Source organism: Uranotaenia lowii, chromosome 3 (assembly GCF_029784155.1).
Source record: "Uranotaenia lowii strain MFRU-FL chromosome 3, ASM2978415v1, whole genome shotgun sequence".
Taxonomy (NCBI): domain Eukaryota; kingdom Metazoa; phylum Arthropoda; class Insecta; order Diptera; family Culicidae; genus Uranotaenia; species Uranotaenia lowii.
This window is the reverse complement of record NC_073693.1, coordinates 253,399,434-253,424,227: the sequence shown is the minus strand read 5'-3', so window position 1 is coordinate 253,424,227 and position 24,794 is coordinate 253,399,434. Positions and strand designations below refer to the sequence as shown.

The following is a 24,794-nucleotide window of genomic DNA, read 5'->3' as shown; positions in this document are numbered from 1 at the left end:
AAATTTTCGGAAATTGATTAAAAATAACGTTGATGATAATAATAATAAATTGTTGTTTTGTAAAAATAAGTGAAAAAAAGTTGAGACAAAACCGTTCGATTTTGGCAACATTCGATTTTGGCAGCACAAAATGTACGGGCGTGTTGCCAAAATCGAACGGGGTCTGCATAAAAAAAAATAATAAATCAACTCCAGTTTTTTGTTTGGTTTTGCAAGTAATGTGAATAAATCTGGCAATAACTGGGCTTTCTTCAAAGATTTTTGGCTTACTGGGCCGGACCGCAACTTTCCTTAATTTCAAAACTGAATATTCGATCATGCCCGTATAAAATCGGACAGTCTGGAAATATAATGAACTCGTTTCCAGTTTCTTCATATGTTTAAAATATTATGTTTTCTCTGGGATGACATATAAAAAAATATTCATAGAGGCCCCCCGACAAAATTGCCCCGGGCCCCCCGAAGGCTTAATCCGACCCTGGATATATGACTAAATACCGTCGGAGGCGACCCAATTTTCGGATAGCTTTATAACACTTTTTTTTTGAACCCTTTTGACATGGGAAATTCATTTTTTTTTTAATCTCCATGGGGTTAAAACCCCTAAACCCCCCCCCCCCCTTATTCGCACGGCCTTACTTTTGATTGCATAACCAAAGGCGAAATACATGAGCTGCAAACGCCTTGATTTATGCAACAGACGTGAGCAGCATTTTTGCTGGCCTGCATTCCATATCGAAAAACACCATATTTATATCATTTGAACCGACGATTACCATCGTCTAAACGAGTTAAACTTTTTTTTTTCAGATTTGTTAGAAGTTCTCATAGTTTAATTACATATGTATGTCTTTTTGAAAATCAGGACAATTCAGGACATTTTAAAGACAAATTTTCGAAAATCAGGCAATTCGATAGTTTTTGAACAATCAGGACGATCTCTCGAAAATCAGGACAAATCCTGAAAAGCACCTCTGGGTACAACCCCGATTTTTCCAGAAACATTATTTTCACAAGAAAGCTATTGATTTTAGAGTCTTGAAGTGTTCTGATTGAACAATCTACATTAACTTCCTAGTCGTTATCAAAAATTAAATAAGGGTTATCAGAAATTTGGAGTTATCAGATGTCATGATCGAAACAAATATAAATTTGAAATTGGCTGAACAAATGACATTTTAAATAGGATTTGGGCATTTCCAATTGTGCAGCTTGTTGGGATTGAACAAATCCATGCCACAAATTTGGACATCTTGTCTGAGGCCTCTGACATCATCTTCACCACGCACTTGTGTGCTTGGCTGTCATATGGCGGTCAGTTGGGTACCTCGATTTATTGTTGACTTTGAATTGCTTTATTTCATCAGATGTTAATGAACAGGTAAGTGATGGCTTATATACGTGACAACTCCAATCGATTATTTTTTCTAAAGTGTTAGCTGCCTTATTAATCATTGGAGTTTTCGTTAGTCTGATAGAATTATCGGCTAGGGACATTTTATTTTCTTTTCTATATATTTTTCTTCATTTTCAGGGGGTGGGGGGGGATTGCTGGTTTGATAGTTTCTGAAGATCAGAGCATTTCAAGACTCTAAAATCAGAAACATTATTTTTTATGTTAATTGGACTGAAAATCTGATCTTTCTCTCGCTGCTCCTACTGCTGTGCCAATTTGGTTGCCAGAGAATTTTCCAGTAAGTTCCTTATATTGAAATTTCATTTGCATTACATGAGAATACAATATTCTAGGAAAACCCAACCAGTTTTTGCGTTTTCCAAACAAAAATTTCATTTAAAAGATCGGGTTTTTAAATCTTGTTATGAACATCTGCAAAAATTGCGTCATTCGTTTTGACCGAACAAAGCGTGTCCACAATGAAATTGTCACACACAAAACTGATTCGCAAAATTCGAGTTTTCATCCGATTGCCATAAAATTTTCAGGGATTGAAAAATAACTTTTATACTTCATTTTATCAATTAATTCGTATTTTATTTACAGTCCATACGCAAATGCCCGCATCTTGGTCTAAGATTCCTGGACCAAGATTCTACATAACCTGTGAATTAACCGTTTTTTGCATGTAAACCCATACTTTTTTAAGTTCGTCGACTGTCTTCACTACCTTAGGTCGTTTAAGAAGGTGCTGCTTCATAATCGCCCAGTACTTCTCGATGGGACGGAGCTACAAAGTGTTGAGAGGGTTGGATATTTTCGGCACGAAATTGACCTTAGTGGCTAGTGGCTTGAGGCCAAATCCGGCCAGAAGATTGCTTGGACGTTGTAGGCCTTCAGGAGAGGAAGCAGCCACTTCTGGAGGCACTCTTTCATGTACACCTGTCAGTTCACCGTGTCCTGGGTCACGAAAGGTGCTTCCGCACTTGCTGATGGCTTACCAAACCAGGAATTTATTCACAAATTTGGACATCTTCTGAGTGCGGACATGCTCCGGGACGCTGAACTTATCCTTGGCCATAAAAAACAGGTCGCCGGGGATCTTTTTGAAGTCGGCCTTCACATACGTTTCGTCGTCCATGATGCAGCATTCAACTATCGTCAGCATGTTGAGGTACAACTTCCTGGCACGGGTTTTGACGGACTTGTTCTGCTTCTCGTCGCGATTCGGGGCCTTTCGTACCTTGAACGTTCGAAGCCCAGCCTTAGTTTTGGCCTTCTGGACAAAACTTAGGCTTAGGTGCAGCTTCTTAGCCACATCCCGAATGGAGGCTTTCGGGTTTCGGTTGAAGGCTCCAACTACGCGGTTGTGATTTTTGGTGTTACGGAATACTTTTTCCTTCACTTCTGATCAGATTTCAATCGTTCCTCGAACCGCTAAATCACTCACGACACCGTGGAATTCGCGATTCCCAACGTTTTAGCGATGGAACGATGCGAGAGATCCTTGTTCTCATGATGAATGCGCAAGATTTTATCACGCACGAGCTGTTCTTTCGACTTCACTTCCGCGAGTTTTGATCACAGGACTTTAAAACTTGCAGGATGTAAACAAGACACTATCAACTAAATCCACCCAAATTTTCATTAAACGGTTAAACGGTTAAAAAGTTAGAGCAATTTCATAGTGTGGCGAATTAATCGTGGACACCCTTTAAGAAGTTTTTTGAACTACAGAATAGAGATGTACTTAGTATTCGGCCGGCCGAATACCGCCCAAAAACCGTTATGCCGAATAGTTTAGCTAAGTATTCGGCCGAATAGGACGAACAGGCTGAAAATTTATTTTTAAAATTTATATGATTTACATGACAGACATGTCTAAGTGAATCTCTGAATTGAGATTCGTAAAATCACGACAAATACCTAAACTACTTACCATCTAACCCAACATTCGTTAACTTGTAGACCTATTTCATGTTTTAATATTCCTTAGGACTCCGTATCTCTTATTGAAACCTACTTTGAACAAATCTCTATCGAAATTTCCAACACTTTACTGCTTTTGTAGTGTTAAAATCCTAGAAAAAAAACAAACAAAGTGATCCTTTTGATGCACTTAAACATCTAGCGACTTCATCAAGTGTAGGCTTTAAGCACAAATTTCTGTTTGATTTGATAGTCTAGTTATATAGATTAGTTGTAAAACATCAGCTTAGTGTTTATCGAAATTGTAGCAGATTTTCAAGGTTGCTGCTGCTGATTGTTTTGATTTGGCCTTCCGGTGAAATAAGACAGTTTGGCTTAAGAAACGCAGATCTTTAAAGCTGATGCTGCTTATTGTTTTGATTTGGCCTTCCGGTGGAATAAGACGGAATTGGCGTTAGAAGCGCAATTATTTAAGGCTGCTGCTGCAGAATGTTTTGATTTCGACTTCCGGTGGAAAAAGTCGGATTGGCAATAGAAGCGCCAATTTAAGGCTGCTGCTGATTGTTTTGGTTTGGCCTTCTGGTGGAATCAGATGGAATTTTCTTTTGAAGTGCAGATTTTTAGGGCTGCTGTTGTTGATTGTCTGCTTCAATTTGGCCTTCCGGTGAAAAAAACGGAGATGGGTAAGGAAGCACAGATTTTTAATGTTGCTCCTTCTGTTTTTTAATTTTGATTTGGATTTTTAAGGCTACTGCTGCTGATTGTTTGTTTTGAATAAGACTTCTGGTTGGGTAGGCTGTTTCTAAGAATACTATCGAATTATTCCGGCTCTGGTAAACACAGACAGAGTGACAAGAAAAGCACAGTTTGAAAAAGCTTTTAGCAACAGCGTAGTACACCTTCATAGTACATGGAAACTAACAGGTAGGCCATTGCGCTTAACCTCACTTCAAAGCTTCGTGTATGTACACAGCATACTTGCATACCAACATAAAAAGTTATGAAAATTTGGTAATCTAATATATAAAGATGAGTTGGACTATATATGTTTGTATGCACCTTATACAAATCCACACCGCTTAACCGATCAGCCTGAAATTTGGTACAGTTATGTGTTTGGACCATGGGAAGGTTTTAGTAATAGTTTCGAGCCCCTCCCACCTGAGAAAAGGGACCCTCCCATAGAACTTTCGTTTTTTTCCCACAAACCAAAAGTCATGGCACCCATTTTTCAGAACCAATTTTTTCCCTTTGGCGGGGTTGTTTTCACCATCACCATGGACCGGGCATAAGAAACGACCATCAAGAGTTCACGTGGACTGGAAAGCAAATCAAAGCTTGCTGAGCATCAAAGATTTGAAAGGTAAAATTTTGGCGGGTGTTTTTTCCTTCTACTGTTCAAAACACGTGGTACCGGTACGAGATATTTGGATGCAATAATGAGCCTACATTTTGTATTGAAAAATACAACTATCCTGTAAAGATTATATTTACTAAAATTGTAGTGATTTTCAATGTGCTGCCTACCGCCCCGCTGGGGGGCTTCGAGAGTTTACAAAGATATACAGTAAACTGAACAGTCAACAGTGAATTGGCTTCTTCAGATGAATAACTATTTGGACTGAATGCTGAAAAACTAATGAACCGATTTTCATAAACTCCAGCTTTTAACCAACCATTTTTAAATTTTTAGGATTCCTTATAGAGAAAGAAAAAATCATTAGATTCAGAGTTACATATATGTTGAAGGCTGCAATTTCAACGCTTTGATAGCCACCGGGAAATCTAAATGGGGGATTAGAAAATTGATTAGATAATACAGTCTGAGGTTTTGAGTTTTATACCATCCTATTTCATTGGCCAATTTATTTATACTTTTTGATTTAATTTTGGTCATCAATGTGTTCAATTCTACCATCCAATTTTGAAAAAAACCGTTTTTCACTGCGAGTTCAAACAAATGATTTCAAAGAATTTTAACATTGATCACTCTTCAAAATAATTAATGGAACTCAAATAAGACCATTTCCATAACATTTGAATGGTTATTTCGGTTCAGAGATGATTTCTTTTCGATAACTCCAAGAAACTTTTAGTGCAACTTTAAACATTTAAGAAAAACAGTGTTAAATTAAAAAAGCGAAAAAAGAACATACAATTGAAAACATGCCAAATGAGTCTTAAACACGGCTCAACAAGGTTCGGAAGTGTTTTTAGAAATTTTTAATTTAATAAAACTTAAATATACCATTGTACAGGGAAATCATCCATCTTGAAAAGTGGGACAGTCTCCAAAAGAGATTAAAGTTTTTTGTGATAGAGAAGAAGGAAATTATTTTGAAATTCAATTCATAATCCTTAAAACTATAAGCTTCTTCTAAAAAAATGAAATCGATAAACACAGTGAATAATCTCAATAAAAACTTTTAAAAGACTTACAAAACTTACGTGGCCAAACATGGGCCCAATTTCTTAAAATGATGAATATAAAGCTTCCAATATTTCGAAAAATCAAATGACTCATTTCGATTAATATCTTTTGTGAACCCGAGCAAGGCCGGGTAAAATCAGCTAGTTTTATATAGAATGGAAATCAACATTATTTATTGCTCCGATGTTCGTCGTTGGATTCTTTTTAAAAGTGCGTGAGATAAAGACTGATTCTTCGGGTTCATCGGAAACAAATTTTTGAATTGATTTGTTTGTTCCGGACCATTAATAATGAGCATTAACGAGCATTTATAAGCAATTTTCATCACTGTCCCTTTTTGTTGTTGATATTTTTTTGTATTTATGGTTAAAATTTGATGAATGATCTAAAAAGTCTTTATATTTTTGTGATGACAAGTCAATTTGAACGAGTTTTTACTTAAATCGCACAAGAAAAGACCATACAAGACAAAAAAACCACAAAATTTTAATTTTGGATCATCAAAAAAGCTCATTGCACATTACTTTTAGCTGTGCCGAAAAGCCAAATACTGTTTGTTACATTAAAATGCATCAGTGCATATTTTTCTCATAATTTTAATGATTACCTATATGTAGAAAAATTTGATTTTCTGAAAAATTCCATACATTTGCCAGTTTTTTCCATAACTATTTTCCGGGGCCTCTTACTAATACGTTTATAGAGAGCGGGAAAAGCTTACCTTATATATTTCAAAGGACTATGGTACACACTCGTCAAACTTGAGACGAGACATCATCAAATGTAAACAAAAACAAGTCTCAGCAACCGAAATCGCAGTCCATGTTTCCTAGTGTGGACTAGGCTTAAGAATGCTTTTTTTTTGCGGATTGTTTCGGCTCTGATAAACAGAAGAGCAGCGACAGAAAAAGCACAAATTGAGAAGGCTTTTGTGAATAATATTTTTTTGGATGGGATGAAGAATATAGGGGAGAGTGGGGTATCGTGGGCCATGGGGAAACGTGGGCCACTTTTAATATCTCAGATGTGTGTTGAGATAAAAATCTTAAACCAACTGTCATCGGCGTCACTTTGCGTGAGCATATATTCCTATATGTTGTTGACTCAAATACACATCATATGCTTCTTTTATTTATCATGCTAAAAAAAGTTAGAAAAAATTACTTACATAATTAAAAAAATATCCGCTAATTTCATCGATAGGGAACCTAAAGTGCATAACAAAAATATGCTCATACGCTTATGATCTTAGTTTTGTCATGATCTTTCACGTGGAAAAGGAATTTTTGATGAAACATCAATAAGTAACACAAACGCAAACATTTTGCAAATCATAGCTTGTGGGGAATCGTGGGCCACACATCTTAAATCACCTATATTTTTATGTTTTTATACACATTCAGAACTTAAAATACGTTTTACCTATCTGTAAAGTTTTCTTATGCTAAATGAAGAGTTATGAAAAACATTTTGTTCATCATATATAAAAATTTTGCCAAAACGTTCGCGAGCCAGGTTTTGAAATCTATGCGATCATACACAGCTCTCTTTTTTATTTCATCATCTGAAATTGCTTTAAAATAACGAAATGAATTAGGAAATCACAGTTTTGGGTAAATTCATAAACTTTGCATGTTATTTGGTCAATTTGGATTGGGTGGCCCACGATTCCCCACCATTTTTCAAAATCAAAAAAATATTGCTTTTTTTCAAACAGTTGGAATTTGGAGAAAATAACCTATAAAAATTAAAAAAAAATACTTTATGATACCTTGAAAATGTAGAAAACCATACCATTTTTTATTTTCATTTTATCTTTTATAATAAAGAAGTTATGGAACAACGAAAAAAAGTGGCCCATGATTCCCCACTCTCCCATACAGAAAAAAATGAAGATTAGGAAAGCTTTTGCAGAGAATGGAATGTAGAATTGAGATGAGGGATAATTGGGAAATACATTTTTTTCATTTAAGATAAACAAAATTCTGTAACTTAAAGATTCTTTTGACAGTAGAGTTGAGGGAATGTAGAGATGAGATGAAGGATAAGCAGAAATTAAATAAAATTTAAAGGATGGAGAATGAAGATGTGGAATATGGAATAAAAATTAAGGATATTTGGTAAATAAAATTTTGTTCTAAAGGGAAAAACTAAAGTCGACGCGTAAAAAGTTTTGATTGAGAATAGAGGTGAGAAAGAATGCAGGGATCAGAGATGTTAAAATCGCGAGTCTACATACTCGCACTTTGCCCTTCTTTGCAGAACGATTTTATTTCGTTAAACTCAATCTGCAATGATGCTATCGAAAGTTCAACTCGGAAAGCATCAGGAAGTAAGCTTCGGGTAAACTCGGCAGGAGTAAACAGCAATCGGGGGAAACATCAGCAAAGCGAACGTACAGTTCTGCGATTTTAAAATTCAAATCGTTTTCGTTCGGCAGCCGAACACATGGTTGCCACATGTACAGATTTATCTAGACAGGTACAGATTTTTGAGCTCATTTTTGGTACAGAATCTGTACGTACAGATGACAGATTTTCAAAATTTGGTACAGATTTGTACAGATTTTTGACCTCAAAACTGAAAAAAGTTTCTACATTTAGCTTTCAACCAGTCTATTGAAAACATTATAGAAAATAAGTCAAAAGTTAGCCTTTATTATTCTGACAATAGGAGTTCCTTACTGGGAAGTACACTTTGGAACAGTTAGATTTCCAAATTTGCTACAAATAATTAAATATCTTAATTATAATCCCCCACTCGTCAGCAGTGGTTGAGCGCATTTTGTCGCAAGTAAATGCCAATAAAACCAAGGTTCGTAATCGTCTCAATGTTTACACATTGGACGCTATCCTTAGAACGAAAGATATTTAAGATTAAATGGCGGATCGTAAAATATCGTATTAAATATCGTTTTAAAATCGTTTTAATAAAACTATATGTATTAACATGATGAACATTAGGAGGTGTTTTTATGAAAAATATTTTTAAATGTCAGTTATGTACAGAAAGAAAATAAAAATGCTTAAATGAGTTTCACAAAAAGTGTTAAGCTAAAAAATTGTAATTTGTGCAATAAAGTATCTATCTTTTTTAAGATTAAAAATAAGGAAACAAAATCTTCACATATCAACACGTTCAATGCAGATCTTTGTTTTCTTCGGTACAGATTTTGGTACAGATTTTTGAGTTTTCGGTACAGATGAAAAAGATTTTTTTGATGAGCGGTACAGATTTAGATGTGGTAACACTGGCCGAACACATCAATCGGACAACGCATGGGGGCGTGGCTAAAAGTGAAAGATACAAGGGAACGGGAAACGAGCGAGAGAAGGGTGCGAGGAATGTTAACTCGGTCCGTCGGGCAACGATCGCTCGTGAGCATTCGTGTACGGTAAGCTTCGTTCTGTTGTTTCGTTGGTGTGATATTATTCCTGCGAGGCATGGAAAACATCAATTCGGAACTGTTCTCTTCGTTTTGTGTGCAATCACGTCATGATTGGAACGAAGATAAAATCAATCTGCACACAACAAGTTAAACTCGGAAAAAAATCAGCCGAATGATTCTTTCCGAAGCGAGTCTAGCTGGCAGGGATGAGATGAAGGATATTCATTAAATAAATCAAATTTAAATAAAAATAAAATAAAATAATGGTTGTATTCGGCAACACTGAAAAAAAAAATAAATTTCTATGGCAACGTTTGCTATTTTGGCAACACTAGGCAAGCAAACAACTGATGCGTCTTGTACAGTTTTCCCCTACAATGAAGAAAACATGTATCAATTTTTCATAAAATTATATTCACCAGATCAAAAGCTATGCAGGGTAGTATGTATATTTAAGCCTACGGCCATAAACCACTATTTATAAAGAATTTTTGACGAAAGTTTTCATACGAAAAGATGTCATATTTGTCTTTTCGTCGGATTAATAATCACGTGCATTATTCTCCACAACATATATGAGTTCATTTCTTGCTTCTGTCACACTGATTTCATAGCTGCCAGAAATTCCTTGTACCTCAAAGTCCTCCAATCCACACTTCGTTTGGCAATTTGAATGATTTGATCCAAAATGGAGGTATCAACAAAAGTTTCTCTCGCGCGTTCAACAAGTGACGAAAGTATGTCAAAATCTGGCTTTGTCTCTATTCGTGCTGCTACTTTCCTTAGAATGTCGCGCTTGTCGGCTTCCTCCATGGATCGGAACAATTCGTCCAGCAGTTGATGTTGATCGTTTTGTGAGCTGCTCGTTAAAGCTTTTTCCAAAACAAATTCAAAAATCATCCCTCTGTTGTCTTGCATCAGCAAAAATTCTTCTAAGGCTGGTACGGCCTCCAAAAGGGACGGGTAGAAGTCGGTTTTGTCCAGTGAAATATGTTTTCGGATTCTTCCTGTTACATCCGGGTCAGCTGTACCGTTGAAGCTCCACAGGAAGTCGTTTTCGAAAGTTAACTGTTTGGATAAAAATGGTCGTTTCATGTGCTCTGGGGAGCCCTGGGTTAGGAATTTAGTCATTCCTATGGCACATTCGGGCATTCGCAATCGGCAGCTCCAAATCGCTAGCAGTGCGTTGAGGTCCTCTTGATCCTCCGAGAGGTTGGTTATCTTGTTGAAAGGATCGTGTTCTTTTAGAACTGGAGATATAAGATTTTTAAGGTAGGTTTCGAATTTTGAGCACTGTACGGTACAATTTGCTAAATTCCAGAGGAGCAGAAAGTGGTCGGATGCTGATTTCCAGGGTAGGTAATAAGGTTCGTTGCGTAAAGTTTGGGTAACTATTTTGAGGGTTGATGCGTAGGTGCTGTGCCCTAGGAACGCCGCATGGAGAACATCGCCTAGAAGGACGGCTCTCGTGAAACTGTCCAGGTTGGAAATTTCCTTTTGTAAGATCTCGAGGGTTGGTGAGTCATATATCACTTGGAAGTATCGATGTTTTGAAGAAGCTGGTTGAAATTTGGTAAAATTAAGAGGCTGACGCTCACAGTTGATCCAGTTTTTTTCAGAGCCGTTTATTTCAAACCACAGCGAACGGCAGTTGTTCTTTAAGTCATTACTCTTTGGCTCTGATAAAGACCTTTGTTGAGCAACTATTTTCGAAGAGTTTTCTTTTGTTACATTGAGTACAGGTATTCCTGCAGTAGAAAGCCAAGTTTTGTAAAAGTTTGCTTTGGTGCTGCCCCCTGAAAATGGTCCGGAGGTAAAAGTTTCAAGAAACGTTGTTGCAACTGAGCTATGTTTAGATACTTTTGACAGTAGCTTGATGGAATCGTTCAAGAAATTGGCTGATCCAACAGTATGTGCCAAGTTATTGAACAAGCAAAACGATTTAAGGCCGAATTCCTTCCTCGGCATCAATCTTGGGAATGGAGTCTTTTCATCATATAATGGTTCGCTAGTAGTAAGAGATTCCAGGGCTAAAAGTTTCCAGCACTCACTGTATTGCTTCTCCGTGGGTCGATCTGGAAACATGTAGTCCCGAACTTGAGTACTGAAGTACCAGGACAGCCCTTCGACGATGAACATCTCACGCCAAGTAGTTGGCTTTAATTTGCTCAGAATATAATGACGTAAAAGACTTCGGGAAAGCTGTAGAACTAAATAATCGTGATCTTCAGATGAGTTGGCAGAGACGACAAACGGCAGTCCAACAAGTCCCGGTCCACCAAAATATTCCTCGGACATCGAAGGTACTGTGAGAAGAGTTAAGTTTGTTGTTGGATACTCCAAACCAAACGTGTCCCCGATGAAATCCAAAATGTCCGAAGCATAGCTGATGCCGTCAGTAAGTTCGACAAATCTATTGCTGGTGAGGCCTTGGATGGTGGGATTCAATCTTTCAGATTCTTCTATTTCGTTGAATTCGTTAATCGAAAATGCCAATTCGAATGGCGCAAACGGCTTTTCAGAAGTAAACTTTTGGCTGGTCCGGTTAGGGTCATCCTCGTCAAAGCTGTCATTCTGTAGGGACTTCAAGTTACTCACGGCGCTGTACTGCTGATCAAAAGTCAATTTCAAACTAAATGTGCTCTTCAAATGTGGCTCATCGAAGCAAGGAAAGGCGTTTCGAGCATGGTTCGGGTAGAAACTAGTCATCACCATCCAGCTAATCGATTCCACTTCTTGGTCATAATGATAACTGCGAAACAATCCAATTGGTTCCGTATTCAGAGCCTTGATGAAGGCAATCGTCAAAATATATTTGTTACCTGTAAATATTAAGGAAAAGTCATAGTTAACTTATATAAAAAAAACTAGCTGACCCGGTGAACTTCGTTTCACGATTACATTAATAAATCGTTATAAATGTTTAACTTCATCTACACATACTAAACTTCTTCGAGCTTGTGTATCAATTTTTTATGAACATCGTCTTAAAATTGTTAAAGGTTTGTCTCATTTCAAGTTTATAAGTATGGGGGCCCACATTCAGCATCAACAAATCAAGTTAATATTTATTCAACTAAAGTTTAAACATTTGTAGGAAAATTATAAATACAAGCTAAATCTGGGATAACGGGCCGGAAAATATCTTGGTCCGAAGAAAGAAAGAATTATCCGGGCTTTCTTGATAGCTAAACTGACTTGTTATAAAGCCAAAAAACACAAATCTATTCCTTCGATCCGGAAGCAGTCGTAAACATCAGATGGATGAAACAAAGCTCAAAGGGAAAAAAAAACGAAGGGTAGACGACAACTTAAAAAATAAAAAACAAGAAATGATAAAACGCTTAATTGAATATTGTACATTTGACACATTCCACGTACTTGCGTCCTGAGAGTCTGCCTCTTATTCAATGTATTGATGTAGAGGCGGATATTTAGAAGTGCGTTTAAATTAAGCTTGCCAGATTGCCCGGTTTTATCCGGGTTTGCCCGGATATTTGATGCAAAACTTCGAGAATGTCCGGTCCGGCCCGGTTGCCCGGATATCATGAAAAAAATCCGGATACTGCCCGGATTTTTTCAAAATTTTCGCAAAGAAACCAAAAAGTAAATTAAAGTTTTTGAGTAAGTTTCAGCAAAATCGATTAACGGTATTGAAATTTTCAACGGTTGTTTCAAATAATTTCGCTGATTTACTTTTATAAACCTTTAAATATTTAAGTGTTTCTAAAAAGTTTTTGAAAGTCTGCATTACATTAATAAAATTAATATTTCATTTTTTTTTGCATTTTTCTTTGCTTTTATATATAGATAATACCTAAATTTTGCCCAGTTTTTGCCCGGTTTTTGGATTTGAAAAATTGAAATCCATTCCCGGATTTTACCAGGTTTTTTTTTTTAAACTAATGCCCGGAATTACAAGGCCCGGATGGGAGTGGAAAAAAATCTGGCAACCTTAGTTTAGATAGAGCCTCATTCGGTGTGTTTCGTTTGGCGCCAGCTTAAAGGGTGATACGGTCAAAATTTGGTCAATGGAAAACGCGTGTAATTCGGTGAAATCGTTTATTTAAAAAATCAAATTAAATTTCTTTTTCAAGTTTAATTAGTATAAAATTCAGGAAAAATATTCAGTTAGGCTTCCGCTTTTCCAAATCCGAATTGCCGGGCCTTACGCTTAACCTCTGCCATCAGAATTTGTACAGCCACTTTGTCCACCTTCTTCGCCGCAGAAAGCCTGTTTGCCTTGAACTGCTGCTCGTCCTTAGCAGTTTTTTGGTCTTCTTTAGGTTCCGCTTGACAATAGCCCAGTATTTCTCAATTGGGCGGAGCTCTGTCGTGTTGGGAGGGTTCTTGTCCTTGGAAACCACCTGCACGTTGTTGGCGGCGTACCACTCCATGGCCTTTTTACCGTAATGGCAAGATGCCAAATCCGGCCAAAACAGTACGGAACAACCGTGTTTCTTCAGGAAATTCAGCAGACGTTTATTCAAACACTCATTCACGTAAATTTCTCGGTTGACAGTCCCGGAAGCTATGAAAATTCTACTTTTCAAGCCACAGGTGGCTTGCCAAACCAGATATTTTTTCGCGAACTTTGACAGTTTCATGTGCTCGAAAATATCTGCTACCTTTCCCCTTCCTTTTGCCGTATAAACCTTCTGTCCCGGAAGCTGCTTTTAGTCGGCTTTGACGTAGGTTTCGTCGTCCATTACCACGCAGTCAAACTTCGTCAGCATCGTCGTGTACAGCCTCCGGGATCGCGCTTTGGCCGTCGTATGTTGTTTATCATCGCGATTTGGAGTCACTATCTTCTTGTAAGTCGATAGTCCGGCTCGTTTTTTTTTGCCCGATGCACGGTTGTAGACGATACACCCAGCTTATTTGCGGCATCTCGGAGAAAGAGGTTAAGGTTTCTCTCGAAACTACCGGCAACTCTCTTTGTCGTCTCAGCGGCTTCCGGTTTTAGATTTCCCCCCGATCCAGACTTCCTGGCTGTCGACAAACGTTCCCCAAACACTTTAATTACGTTTGTTACGGTTGATTTGGCAACTTTTAGCGATTTTGCCAGCTTTGTGTGCGAGTAGCTCGGATTTTCGTGATGCGCGAGCAAAATTTTGATACGCTGCTCTTCTTTCTTGGACGGCATTTTGACAACTAAAGAGTGAATTCCAAAATCAAAATAGGAGCAACATTCTACAAACACACACTTTCAAAATGAGGGGTGTTCAGGTTTTTTAAATGCAAAATTGAAAGAAATACGTCAAGTTGATATTGACCAAATTTTGACCGAATTTTTTTTTTTTTGGTTTTATATGTGAAACTTTATCATCCTTGTGATACCCGTGTTTAAGGTTTTACAATCAATTAAAAGTGAAAAGTATGAAAACCTTCAGAAATCATCAAAACGGATGGAAGATATTCAACAAAGATATTTGGTTTTGAAATCCAGGTGGATTATTTAAAATTTGAGCTTAAATGTTAAAAGTAAGTCTTATTTGTCTCAAATATTTATTCATGAAGTTCTCACACAAACTTAGCTCAAAATATGAATAACTATATTTTGAAGAAAAGCGGGGGATTTTTTTTTCAGAATAAACCCCTAAAAATGCTCTTTACTTCTAATTATCCTGAATATGATAGATGGAAGATAGATTATTTAATGCAAATAAACCATCCTAAACATTAATACACTCTACAATCAATAACCAAGCTCGTAGAATAATATTTCTGGTCATGGTACAATCAGTGATGAGAAGTTTTATGAGGTTTTTCAAATGAAATAATGATCACTCTGTACGTCACTTTACAACTTTTTCTCTTAATTTGTATCACATATGTAGATGTCTTCTACCAAACTGTAGCTAGGGAAATTTCCTATGAAATCGTGTAATTCACGTATATAGTTGGATAACGCTAAAGCTAAGAGCGTTTTCAAAGTGGATAATTTGATTTTGTCTTTGAAAAAAAAACCATTAAAAAGGTTAAAAAATCTTCAAAAACCATTTTTCTAGACCCCCCATTGGATTATTTTAAATTAGGGTCCAAATGAAAGGGGAAAGACCCAGCTTTTGAATGGTGCAAAAATTAGCGATGTTAATTTGTAAAAAATCTCAATCTCGAGTAATACAAATTAAACCAACTAGCATTAATTATGGTTTTATTATAGCATTTCTTGTACAAATCGTTTTATAATGGTTTTATAACAGCCATAAAAAATGCTTATATTCTTGTTTCGACCATTTGTTTTCAGATAGTTATAGTTTTGAAAACGATAATAAAGCTTTTACATAACATACAGTTTTAGTTGTTTTGAAAGAGTTCTGAATGCTTTGTTTAAACTACAATAAAACACTAACTTACAAAGTTTGCTCCAAGCTTTCTTCTGCATTATTTATAATAGCACTCAGTGCTTGATTATCAAACCGGCATAAAACTTGGTGGCAGTCCTCGATCAAGATGTCAAAACAGGTCACGCTCAGGTTAGATTGCTCATATTTGAATTAAAATTCTCGTTTTACACATTTTCGATAAATTATGTGAGTTGGTTTGGAGTTAAAATAAAAAAAAAATATAAAAATTTTTGAAAAAATTTAAATTACCGGAAGTGGTATGGATATCTCTACAATATTGAGTAAAAGGGCCCAACTAGTAAGAAAAAAAATTTGTTGCTTGACGCCAACAATAATCCAAAATGGCGGCTCGCTTTTATTTTCAAAGCTGTAAATAACTGTAAATCTTATGAAACATCCACAATATGGGTATTGGGTGAAAGCACTAAATTAGAGCACTAGAGGTCGAATTTCTTTGTCCGTCGCCATCTTAAATTCCAAGATGGCGGCTACCGATCAACATGAAAATACTGTAAATGATCGAAAATCGCATAAAACCCTTACAATAGGGGTATTAGTTCAAGAAGATTAACGAGTTGTAGTCGAATTTCGATGTCTGACGCAAATCTCAAAATCCAAGATGGCGGCTTTTGCTGAACTTTAAAATGTTGTAAATGACTGAAAATTGCCTAAAACAACCACAAAACAGACTCCGTTCGTTTTTTGCAACATTCGTTTTTTGCAACATTCGATTTTGGCAACATCCGATTCTGACACATATGCCAAAAGAGAACGGTTTTGAGAAACAACATTACCCAATAGTTTTCGCTATAACAGAACCAATATAATTAAGACAAACATCAACAATATGTTTTCACGTTTTCTAATGGTAGCTCTTTATAAATTGCGCTTATGAAACCTATTGATTATATTATTTTCATCTACAAATAATTCTGCTCCGGAATATGGATCCTGGTAATAATTTTTAAAACAAATTAATCTCGTTCAAAATAAATATAAAAATAAAATAAAACACAAAGCTAATACCTGTTCATCATCATTTTATTCAATAAATAAATGTTATTTTCTCATCCTGAATTTTCTTAACCTGTTGATTTTTTTCTTGCGCTTTCAAATTTACCGCAAATAGGTATGAGAAAATTTGAGAAAAATTAGGGGGCCTGCTGAATTCGTCTTTTTTAGAATAAATATCCGATTAATCGGATTGAATGAATTTTATTTTCAATTTTAGAATCTTTTATGTGAATGGTAAACATTATTTCAACATTATCACAGTCGTAAGTCGTAAGGATGTCCAAGCTCATAAAAAACATGAACAAGATAAGTGTTTTTTTTTTTCTAAAATAGATATACATCGTTAATATATTCATCATTATTTTTCGTACAAATGGCGCTAATATATGAAATTTATAATAGTCGATATTGAGCACTTTAACAAACGATTTTGTTTTTTCAAATAACTTATCGAACTAATACACTTTTACATAACTTTTTTGTTTTATTGAAGAGTGTGGAATTACAAAAAGAACCTTGAACGGCATTTTATGAACCGACAAAGTTATATACTGCCGCTCATAGCAAGTCCGTCCCATTTAAGTTTTTGTTGATATGAGAAAAACGGCATTGAAAAATCGTAAAAAGTCCTTCAGTAATGCGGCACTTGTATGCGTTTTAAATCAAAGTAATCAACAGAATCTGTCTCTGCATCGGCTAATGAAAGATTTTCGCTTTATAAGGATTATTTTTTTGTTTTGATTCTGTTGAAAATCATTTGCTGGGCCCTTATGGCTGTGGGACCGACTTGCGATGATTTATGCCATATGGGACCGACTTGCGATCATTTGTTCAATGGGACAAATTTACTTGAGGTTTTTTTCAATGTTCATCAGTATAAAGTACTGACAACAAATTTTTCTGCTGAAACTACAGATGAAATTAATGTGTTTCCAGCGATAAACTGAAAAATGATGAAAAAGCAAATGGGACGGACTTGCTATGAGCGGCAGTATAGCAGTCTTTGAGCCTTTCCTACAAAACTGCTTTAGGCTCGATGCGTTTTTTTTGAAGCATTTTGTTGATTCTTATAAGTACAAAACGCTTCAAGGCCCTCTCGAAAATATTACCAAAAGAATATTACATGTACCTTATAAAACTTTTCGGAATCAAATAATGTTGACGGTAGAGGAATTGATAATTAAATAAAACTTTCAAAAACATTTGTTTAAAATTTTTATTATTTCAAGAATTATTTCACAATGTTTCATGTACATAGGAATGTTTTTCTCAAACTATACTTTACACATTTTCTGATCATTTTCTTACTTATATCTTAGAAAATTATAAATTCATTGCGGCTCAGAACAAACAGAATAATTGCATCTGAGGAGGCTCCAAAACAAAACTGAGCACGCAAAACAGTATGCCACCGTTCCGGATGATTGAAGAAATTAATTTCATCCTTTGTTGTTCTCATAAAAATAATTGAACACAATTATTCATACTGTTTACTTAGAAAATCACAATATTTTTGAGAGACAACCTTATTTTTCGATTATTTCCACGTAAAACTGCAATTATCGGTAATCAAGAAAAATTCCAGTGAGATGTACATTTTCAGTGTATAATTCCACTGAGCAGCATTCCATTCTCTTTTTGACAAGGGACGACGTCAATTTCATCCGTTGTTGTGCCAGGCGAACGCGAAAACACTTATTCCTTCCTTTGCTTTCGAAAAACATCCTATTGTTGACGTTTTGGTCGATTACTGCATAACTTTCTTTTATAAACCCTTTATCTGGCCAAATACTCCCTACAAGCTTATTTTGGCATATACATAGAGGGATTTCCTTCATATAAACGTTTTAAAAAGGCTACAATCAGGCAATAAGTAACATTTATAAAACAGAAGTTTCTTGCAAAGACCTTATAAGAACAAGGGTACTGAGAAAGTACCGTAAACTGGGGGAACTTTGATCACTTTTTTCATTCATCTTTGAATATATTGGAAGGGATTGCTTTTTCGTAATACCTAAAAGCTTTAAAACCCTAACTGAGGTGAGGAGTATTAAACATAATCATTGATTGCAGTAAATTCAAACGACATTGGAGGTTATAATTAAATGTTTGTTACAAAACCAGATTTCGAGTTTCGGGGAAACTTTGATCACTCTGGTTTTTTCGTATCTTATCATCTTCAAATTTATTGTTTTAATGCCATTTAGCACAGAATGCTCAAAACATCGATAACAGTAATTTTTTGTTTGGACTTAATTGAATTTTTCAACGTTTTCTATCAAAATCAAATATACTCGAAAGATGGACAATGTTGCTGCATACATTTAGGGGCAAAAATTATAAACATCTCTCAATTTTTTTTGGCCTCAAAAACAAATAAAATTTAACCTTCATGCAATTCCCTAAGTCCTCGTACTGTTCCCATGTTCTTTTTTCTTCAAATTTAACAATTTGATAGGGTAGCCATTTTTTCTATACGGGCGTTTTCATGGAAAAATACCATTTTTTTTAATATCCAAAAATTATCATCAAATGACCATAAAAATCACACTTAAACTTAACTTAAACTTAGAAAAGAGTTGAAATTCCACATTAAACAGCCCATTTGCTCCTTAATGCTTAAGTTTGATCAGGAGAGATGTTTGATTGTGAGCCTTCAAAAAACCAGATATTTTAAGAATTTACAATTAAATTTTAAGTAATATAAAAAATCTTCTAATAAAAACCAAATTAAGCTCGTTTGTACCTCAATCTACAGGCTTTCAAACGTAGTAAACAGTTTTCAGATATTTTAACGTTACACTTAATAATTATCTACAAAAAAATCATGTTGATCAAAGTTACCCCGCAGATCAAAGTTCCCCCAGTTTACGGTATATAAAAAGGCTTTTATAAATCAAAACAGGTTTGTATGAAGGTATTTCTTGACTTTTTCAAAAGGTAAATATTTTGAGATATAAAAATGTTTTATAGCATGCTCAAAGAGTCAAATAAAAAAATAATCTGAAAAATTTATTTCTGTTTCATAGATTGACTTTATAAGACGCTTGTAGCTGTCCTGGAGTGAAGTCGTGAAAAGGTTTCCAATGAATACATTTTAAAATAGTTATCGGTATTATACATCTATATATATAAAAATGAATGTTTGTCTGTCTGTCTGTTCCCTATAGACTCGAAAACTACTGAACCGATCATCGTCAAAATTGGCATCTGAGGGTTTTTGAGGCCGGGGATGGTTTCTGTAATAGTCAAAACTCCATCCGACTTAAGGGAGGGCGGGCTTCCATACTAAATTTGTAGTTTTTCGGAACAAATTAAAGTCATGACATCCATATTCTCGAGATTTTTTCTTCCTTTGGGCGGTTTGTTTTTCGTTTCCAAGGTCTCGCGACGCCTCGACCTCGACCAACGTCGCAAAAGGATAGTATCCGTGTCATAGCATACTGATCAGTGAGAATATTTTGGCGCGTATTTCTCAACCAAGAATATTTTCAATGCAAGGGGTGGCGATATGAAGCCTTGATGTGTTTTTTTTTCTACATGATTCCTAGCTCATTTGTACAGCACATGGTTATGAATGACGCCTAGATGAGACGCAGATTGACATTTTCTTTTATTTGAGGGGTTTGTTTTTCGTCTCTATGGTCAAGCAAACGTCGTCGCAAGTGGATAGTAACTAAAGCATACTGTTCATTGATCGCTGGAAAAATTTAACAATCAGGCGCCTGTTTCTCAACCAAGAACCTATGTTTCTTATGCACGTGGGAGCGATCTGCAACTTGGATGTGTTGCGGATTGGTTTTTTATCAATCGAATCAAAACCAATTGAAAGCTTTTTAAAAATACATACTTCCATGTTTAATTCGTGTTAATGTAGGTAGCATTCGACTTTTCATTCAAGGAACATTAGAACATGTTCAAACGTTCAACTTTTTATGTTAAAAAAAAAATTAAAAATTATGTTTTCTTCTAGAAATTTTTACTTCGGCCCATAAACACAACTGAAACGAATCTAGAAATGAAACTGGGTGCTTTTTATTTAAAAAAAATTCTGAAAAAACCATCGTACTTTTTGATTACATACCAATTCAAGTACGTACTTAAAATGAAAAGTGTTTTTGTGTTACATGGCTGCATAAAAGAGACTTTTGATCCGCTTCGTTTTTGAAAAGCGAGACTTTAGAACTGATATTCAACTGGACGCAAAATTTTTATGAGAAATTTTTAGTATACCCTTAAAGTATTAAAAACAATATTCCCTCCTGTCAACTTACACGGTAGGGCAAGGGCAAGGGCGAGGCGTCGAACTTTTAAGAAATTCATCTTCAAAATGATTCAATGTATTCCGAATGTTGAAACTGAAACGGATATCGAAAATTCTTAAATGTCTTTGTAAATGAAGGTCATTCCCTTTAAACGGCATTCGTTAAAAGTGGAGTAAAAACATAAATTTATACTGCAGGAATACTGAAGATATATCGTTGAAACTTGATAGAACAAAAAACAGGAATACGTATTATATTCATTTTAAAGCCATTACTCTGACGCATCTGTAAATAAGCTTTGCATTGACACTTGCCCCAATATACGGGACAAATGTAAACTTAAAAGTTTGTTTTTGCCAACATTTTTGAATATTTGACTTTCTGCAACTGATATTTTTTTGAATATTTATATTTTTTGCCGTAGTAAATTTATCTAAAAAAAAGAAATTTGCACTGTATTTAATACATTTTAATACATTTTTACTTAATATATTTTTCATTATCATAATAAGTGCTGTTTGGGAAAACTCTAAGCAATAATGTCCACGAGTTTGGAATATGGCAAAACATTTTTTTAACATAACTTTGGCGCAAAAAGGATAGATATTCAAACTGCTTCGTAGGCGAGGATGGTGAAAAAAGCTGTTTGAAAATGGTTATTAAAAATCCTTTTCATCGTTTTTTTTTTCAAATTTCCTTAGCTTATTCTTTCAGACCCAAAAAATACCCCGTCTAAAGCTTAACAGGAGCTGGAAGTGCTCATAATACAGACTATTAGGAATATACTCAAAAAACTGTCACGATTCACGCTATTCATCGATTTAAAAAATTCTCTCTCCATAAAGTACAACTTGCATTAATTTCCAATATGCAAATCTTTTTCTTTCCATTAGTATTATGTAAACTCGAGCCTGTTAAATTTGCCTACCTTCTTCAAGCAGTGTGTGACAAAATTGGAAAAGATGGGAGAGCTCCCATGTAAATTTGAGATAAAGAGCTTTTGAAAGAAGGGACCATATTTAAAAAGGGTTTTTTGGGTGCAGAGTACAAATTTCAGATCTTGAAAAACGAGTTTAAAGATCAAGTTTCAGTAATTAATATATACCATCTTTGAATTGCAATTCTGAACTGCAGCTGCAGCTGTCATTTCAAAGTTGTTGGTTCTGAAGTATGATGAGGTTTGATTTAAAAAAAAATGCTCGCTTAATTCTAAATTTGAATAGATTTTTACAAATTAAATTTATTTTCGGAAGGTGTAGCAAAGCACAACGGGTCAGCTAGTCACTTATAAAACTCCTTGCAAAAAATATAAAACCTATTTTACTTTTGTGTGTTACTTGGGATTAATTGGTGAGGGGGAGTGTGGTGGGCCGCTAAGAAAAAAAAAACCAAAAACCATGACAAAAAAAAAACAAAATCTATAGACAAAACAAGAAAAGTGCAAAATGCATCAGAAACATGATAAAAAAAAACAATGACTAAAAATGATCGGAAATTAACTAAAAATTATAAATAGTAGTTTTTATCCAGGGCTGGAAAACAAAAAAAAAATGAAAAATAGAAAGCACTCAAACGTCAATTTGGTCTGATGAAATCAGCGAGCAGTGAGCAGGTAACATTTTTTTTTTCATTAGAATGGTCATTACTAAAACACTTTTTAAGTCTTTAAAAGAGTTTTGCATTGAACAGGTTTACAAATTTCACCAAAATAAGCCTGCCTGCCTTTACACTCTCCTCACCAAGGTACCCTTTCAAAACCACTATAATTGCATTAACAATTTATTTCGTTATTATCTGGTCATTGAACATGTGTAATGTAGTTGTTGTGTTAACCCTACCATGATATGCCGGAAAATGAAAACATGAGAAACAGCTGTTCGATTGACAAGTGTGGAAATGCCTTATTGTGGAGATGCTATGCGATTTTAAGTCATCAACAGCATTTTTAAGTACAGCGGAAGCCGACATCTTCGGTTTCAACATTGTCGCCATCTTGGATTTCAAGATGACGTCAAACAACGAAATTCGACTTCTAATCGTGTAGCCCTTTCACATAATAACCCGTATAGTGGATGTATCATGAGATTTTCAGGAATGTAATGCTTTGAAAATAATAGCGAAAGCCGCTAGTTTTACGTTTCAGTTTACTTTTAATCGACCGTCATAAAAAAAATGCAATTTTTCCGCCTACTAGAGCCGTCTGTCTGTCGTCCCTTTCAATAAATACCCATATTTTGGGAGTTTCATGTGATTTTCAGTGATCAACAGCTTTTCAAACTTCAGTGGAAGCCATCATTGGATTCAATGTCAATGTCAAGTATTTGAAAATATTTTTTCAGGGCTATTTTCCATCAGTTACATCATGATTGACCATTAGATATTACAATGCGTATTCATTTAAAGAAACTATTTCATACACATTTTACCTGAAATCTCGACTGGCAGTAGAAAAAATGCTCAAAATATGGTTAAAACATTGTTTTTTTTTACTATTATTTGACCAGATTATGATCAATAATTCAATCAACATTCATCAATCATCATGGTTGCTGGAAAAAAAAACTCGAAAAACTCATAGAATCGAAAAAAACAAAAATTGCTAACCTGTTTTATAAAAGCTTTGGTGACCAAAATTTTAAAACATAATGATTTTATCGAAGTTAAAAAAATTGTTCGATTTTGGCACATGTGCTTAAATCGGAGGTTGCTAAAATCGAATATTACAAAGTCGAATGTTGCCAAAAACGAACGGGATCTGTGCTCATCCACCCAATTTGAGATGTTTATATGATATTCACTAGCTAGCTGTCCCCGCTGTGATTTTTTACACCTACGATTTATGATTTTTTATTTATTTACAAAACGTTTTAATTTTAGTATCAAAATCAAAAATAAAAGTTTTTGATTCGAAAAAAAAATTGGAAAAAATCATCAAAACTAATTTACCCAGTTACCTTTTTCAATCGTCGAATCGAAATGGACTGTAACAGTGTCACTGTTCTGCCAGTAGAAGAACCGTTTTATGCCAATGCTGCTATTTTTACCATCTTTCATCTGCATCGAAGCCTGGTCTTCAACAATCAACAGTCGTTTCCAGTGTAGCGAAACGCTACTGGAGCTATCCGAACAGCTCAAATGTATCGCAACCAAACCGCTGGCTTGATCCATTCCTCGAGAACCACCGGAAAAACTGTACTCCAAATCGTAATGCTCCGGAACACAGTTATTTGGAATCGGAGCATTCCTCGAGCCCGGATCCAACGAAAACATAAGCGAAAACAACACCCACAATGGAGAAGCCATCATTCCAAGCCACTCAACTGCTCAAAACTGAAAAACAACCGCCGCTTCAATGTTTCCCGAAAACCGATTTATTAGTGACGCTTCGAAGCGCTAATGGCACTATAATAGTCCTACAACAGATTTGCATCCCGAAACCAAACAAAACAATCCTATTGAAAATTGGCACTTTGAGTTCGTCGAATTCCCTCACTTCCGTCGTTAATCTCGTTTTACCACAACAAACTAAGCCCCAGCTTAACCCTTGTTGTTTATCGGCCATTGCTAGTCACTCGTAATAATACTAACTCTAATCCCGGTGATAATAAACGGTAGCCATAAATTAAACCGCACTTCGTCTTCCCTTTCAGTCAAGCCCCCATCCCTAAACTGGTCAAGGACTACCCCAACAACAACGTGGTGGCCATCGTCATCTTCCGGCTTGATGGTGGCGCCGGGAAAACTCTCTCAAATTCAAAACTACCAACCGTTCTAACGACATGCCTAAACAGGAAGTTTATTATTTGTGCCCCCCAAACCCGTTAGTTAGCTAGCTAGTTAGTCATTCCTTGTTGTTTCGTTGCTGGTTTCCGTTTATCCGAAACATTTGTAAACGGTTAAAGTTAAGAGCATTTTACCAGAGTTTATTTGAATTGATCCCAGTGGGGTTGTCTATAATATTGCTCGACAAAACCACCATCGAGCTACTACTCCTAGTATGTGTGGCTAGTTTGGCAAGCTT

General features: G+C 35.6%; 1 protein-coding gene across 1 annotated transcript; it reads right to left on the bottom strand.

Annotated features, from left to right (window-relative positions):
* Positions 1-9,741: 9,741 nt before the first annotated feature.
* On the bottom strand, positions 9,742-24,043 carry LOC129753299 (glutamyl aminopeptidase-like). Its single transcript, XM_055749101.1, has 3 exons — positions 23,728-24,043; positions 11,196-11,966; positions 9,742-10,394 (listed from the first exon to the last, which is right to left on the bottom strand). Exons 1-3 carry the CDS (start codon positions 24,041-24,043, stop codon positions 9,742-9,744), a joined length of 1,740 nt encoding a protein of 579 aa, XP_055605076.1.
* Positions 24,044-24,794: the final 751 nt, after the last annotated feature.

Coding starts and splice junctions, on each gene's coding strand:
- LOC129753299 (XM_055749101.1), bottom strand. CDS start 24,043: ATGTTTTCGTTGGATCCGGGCTCGAGGAATGCTCCGATTCCAAATAAC. Junction 11,967..23,727: donor CGATTCGACGATTGAAAAAG/GTAACTGGGTAA, acceptor TAATATTTACAG/GTAACAAATATATTTTGACG. Junction 10,395..11,195: donor ACCCACGGAGAAGCAATACA/GTGAGTGCTGGA, acceptor TTATATCTCCAG/TTCTAAAAGAACACGATCCT.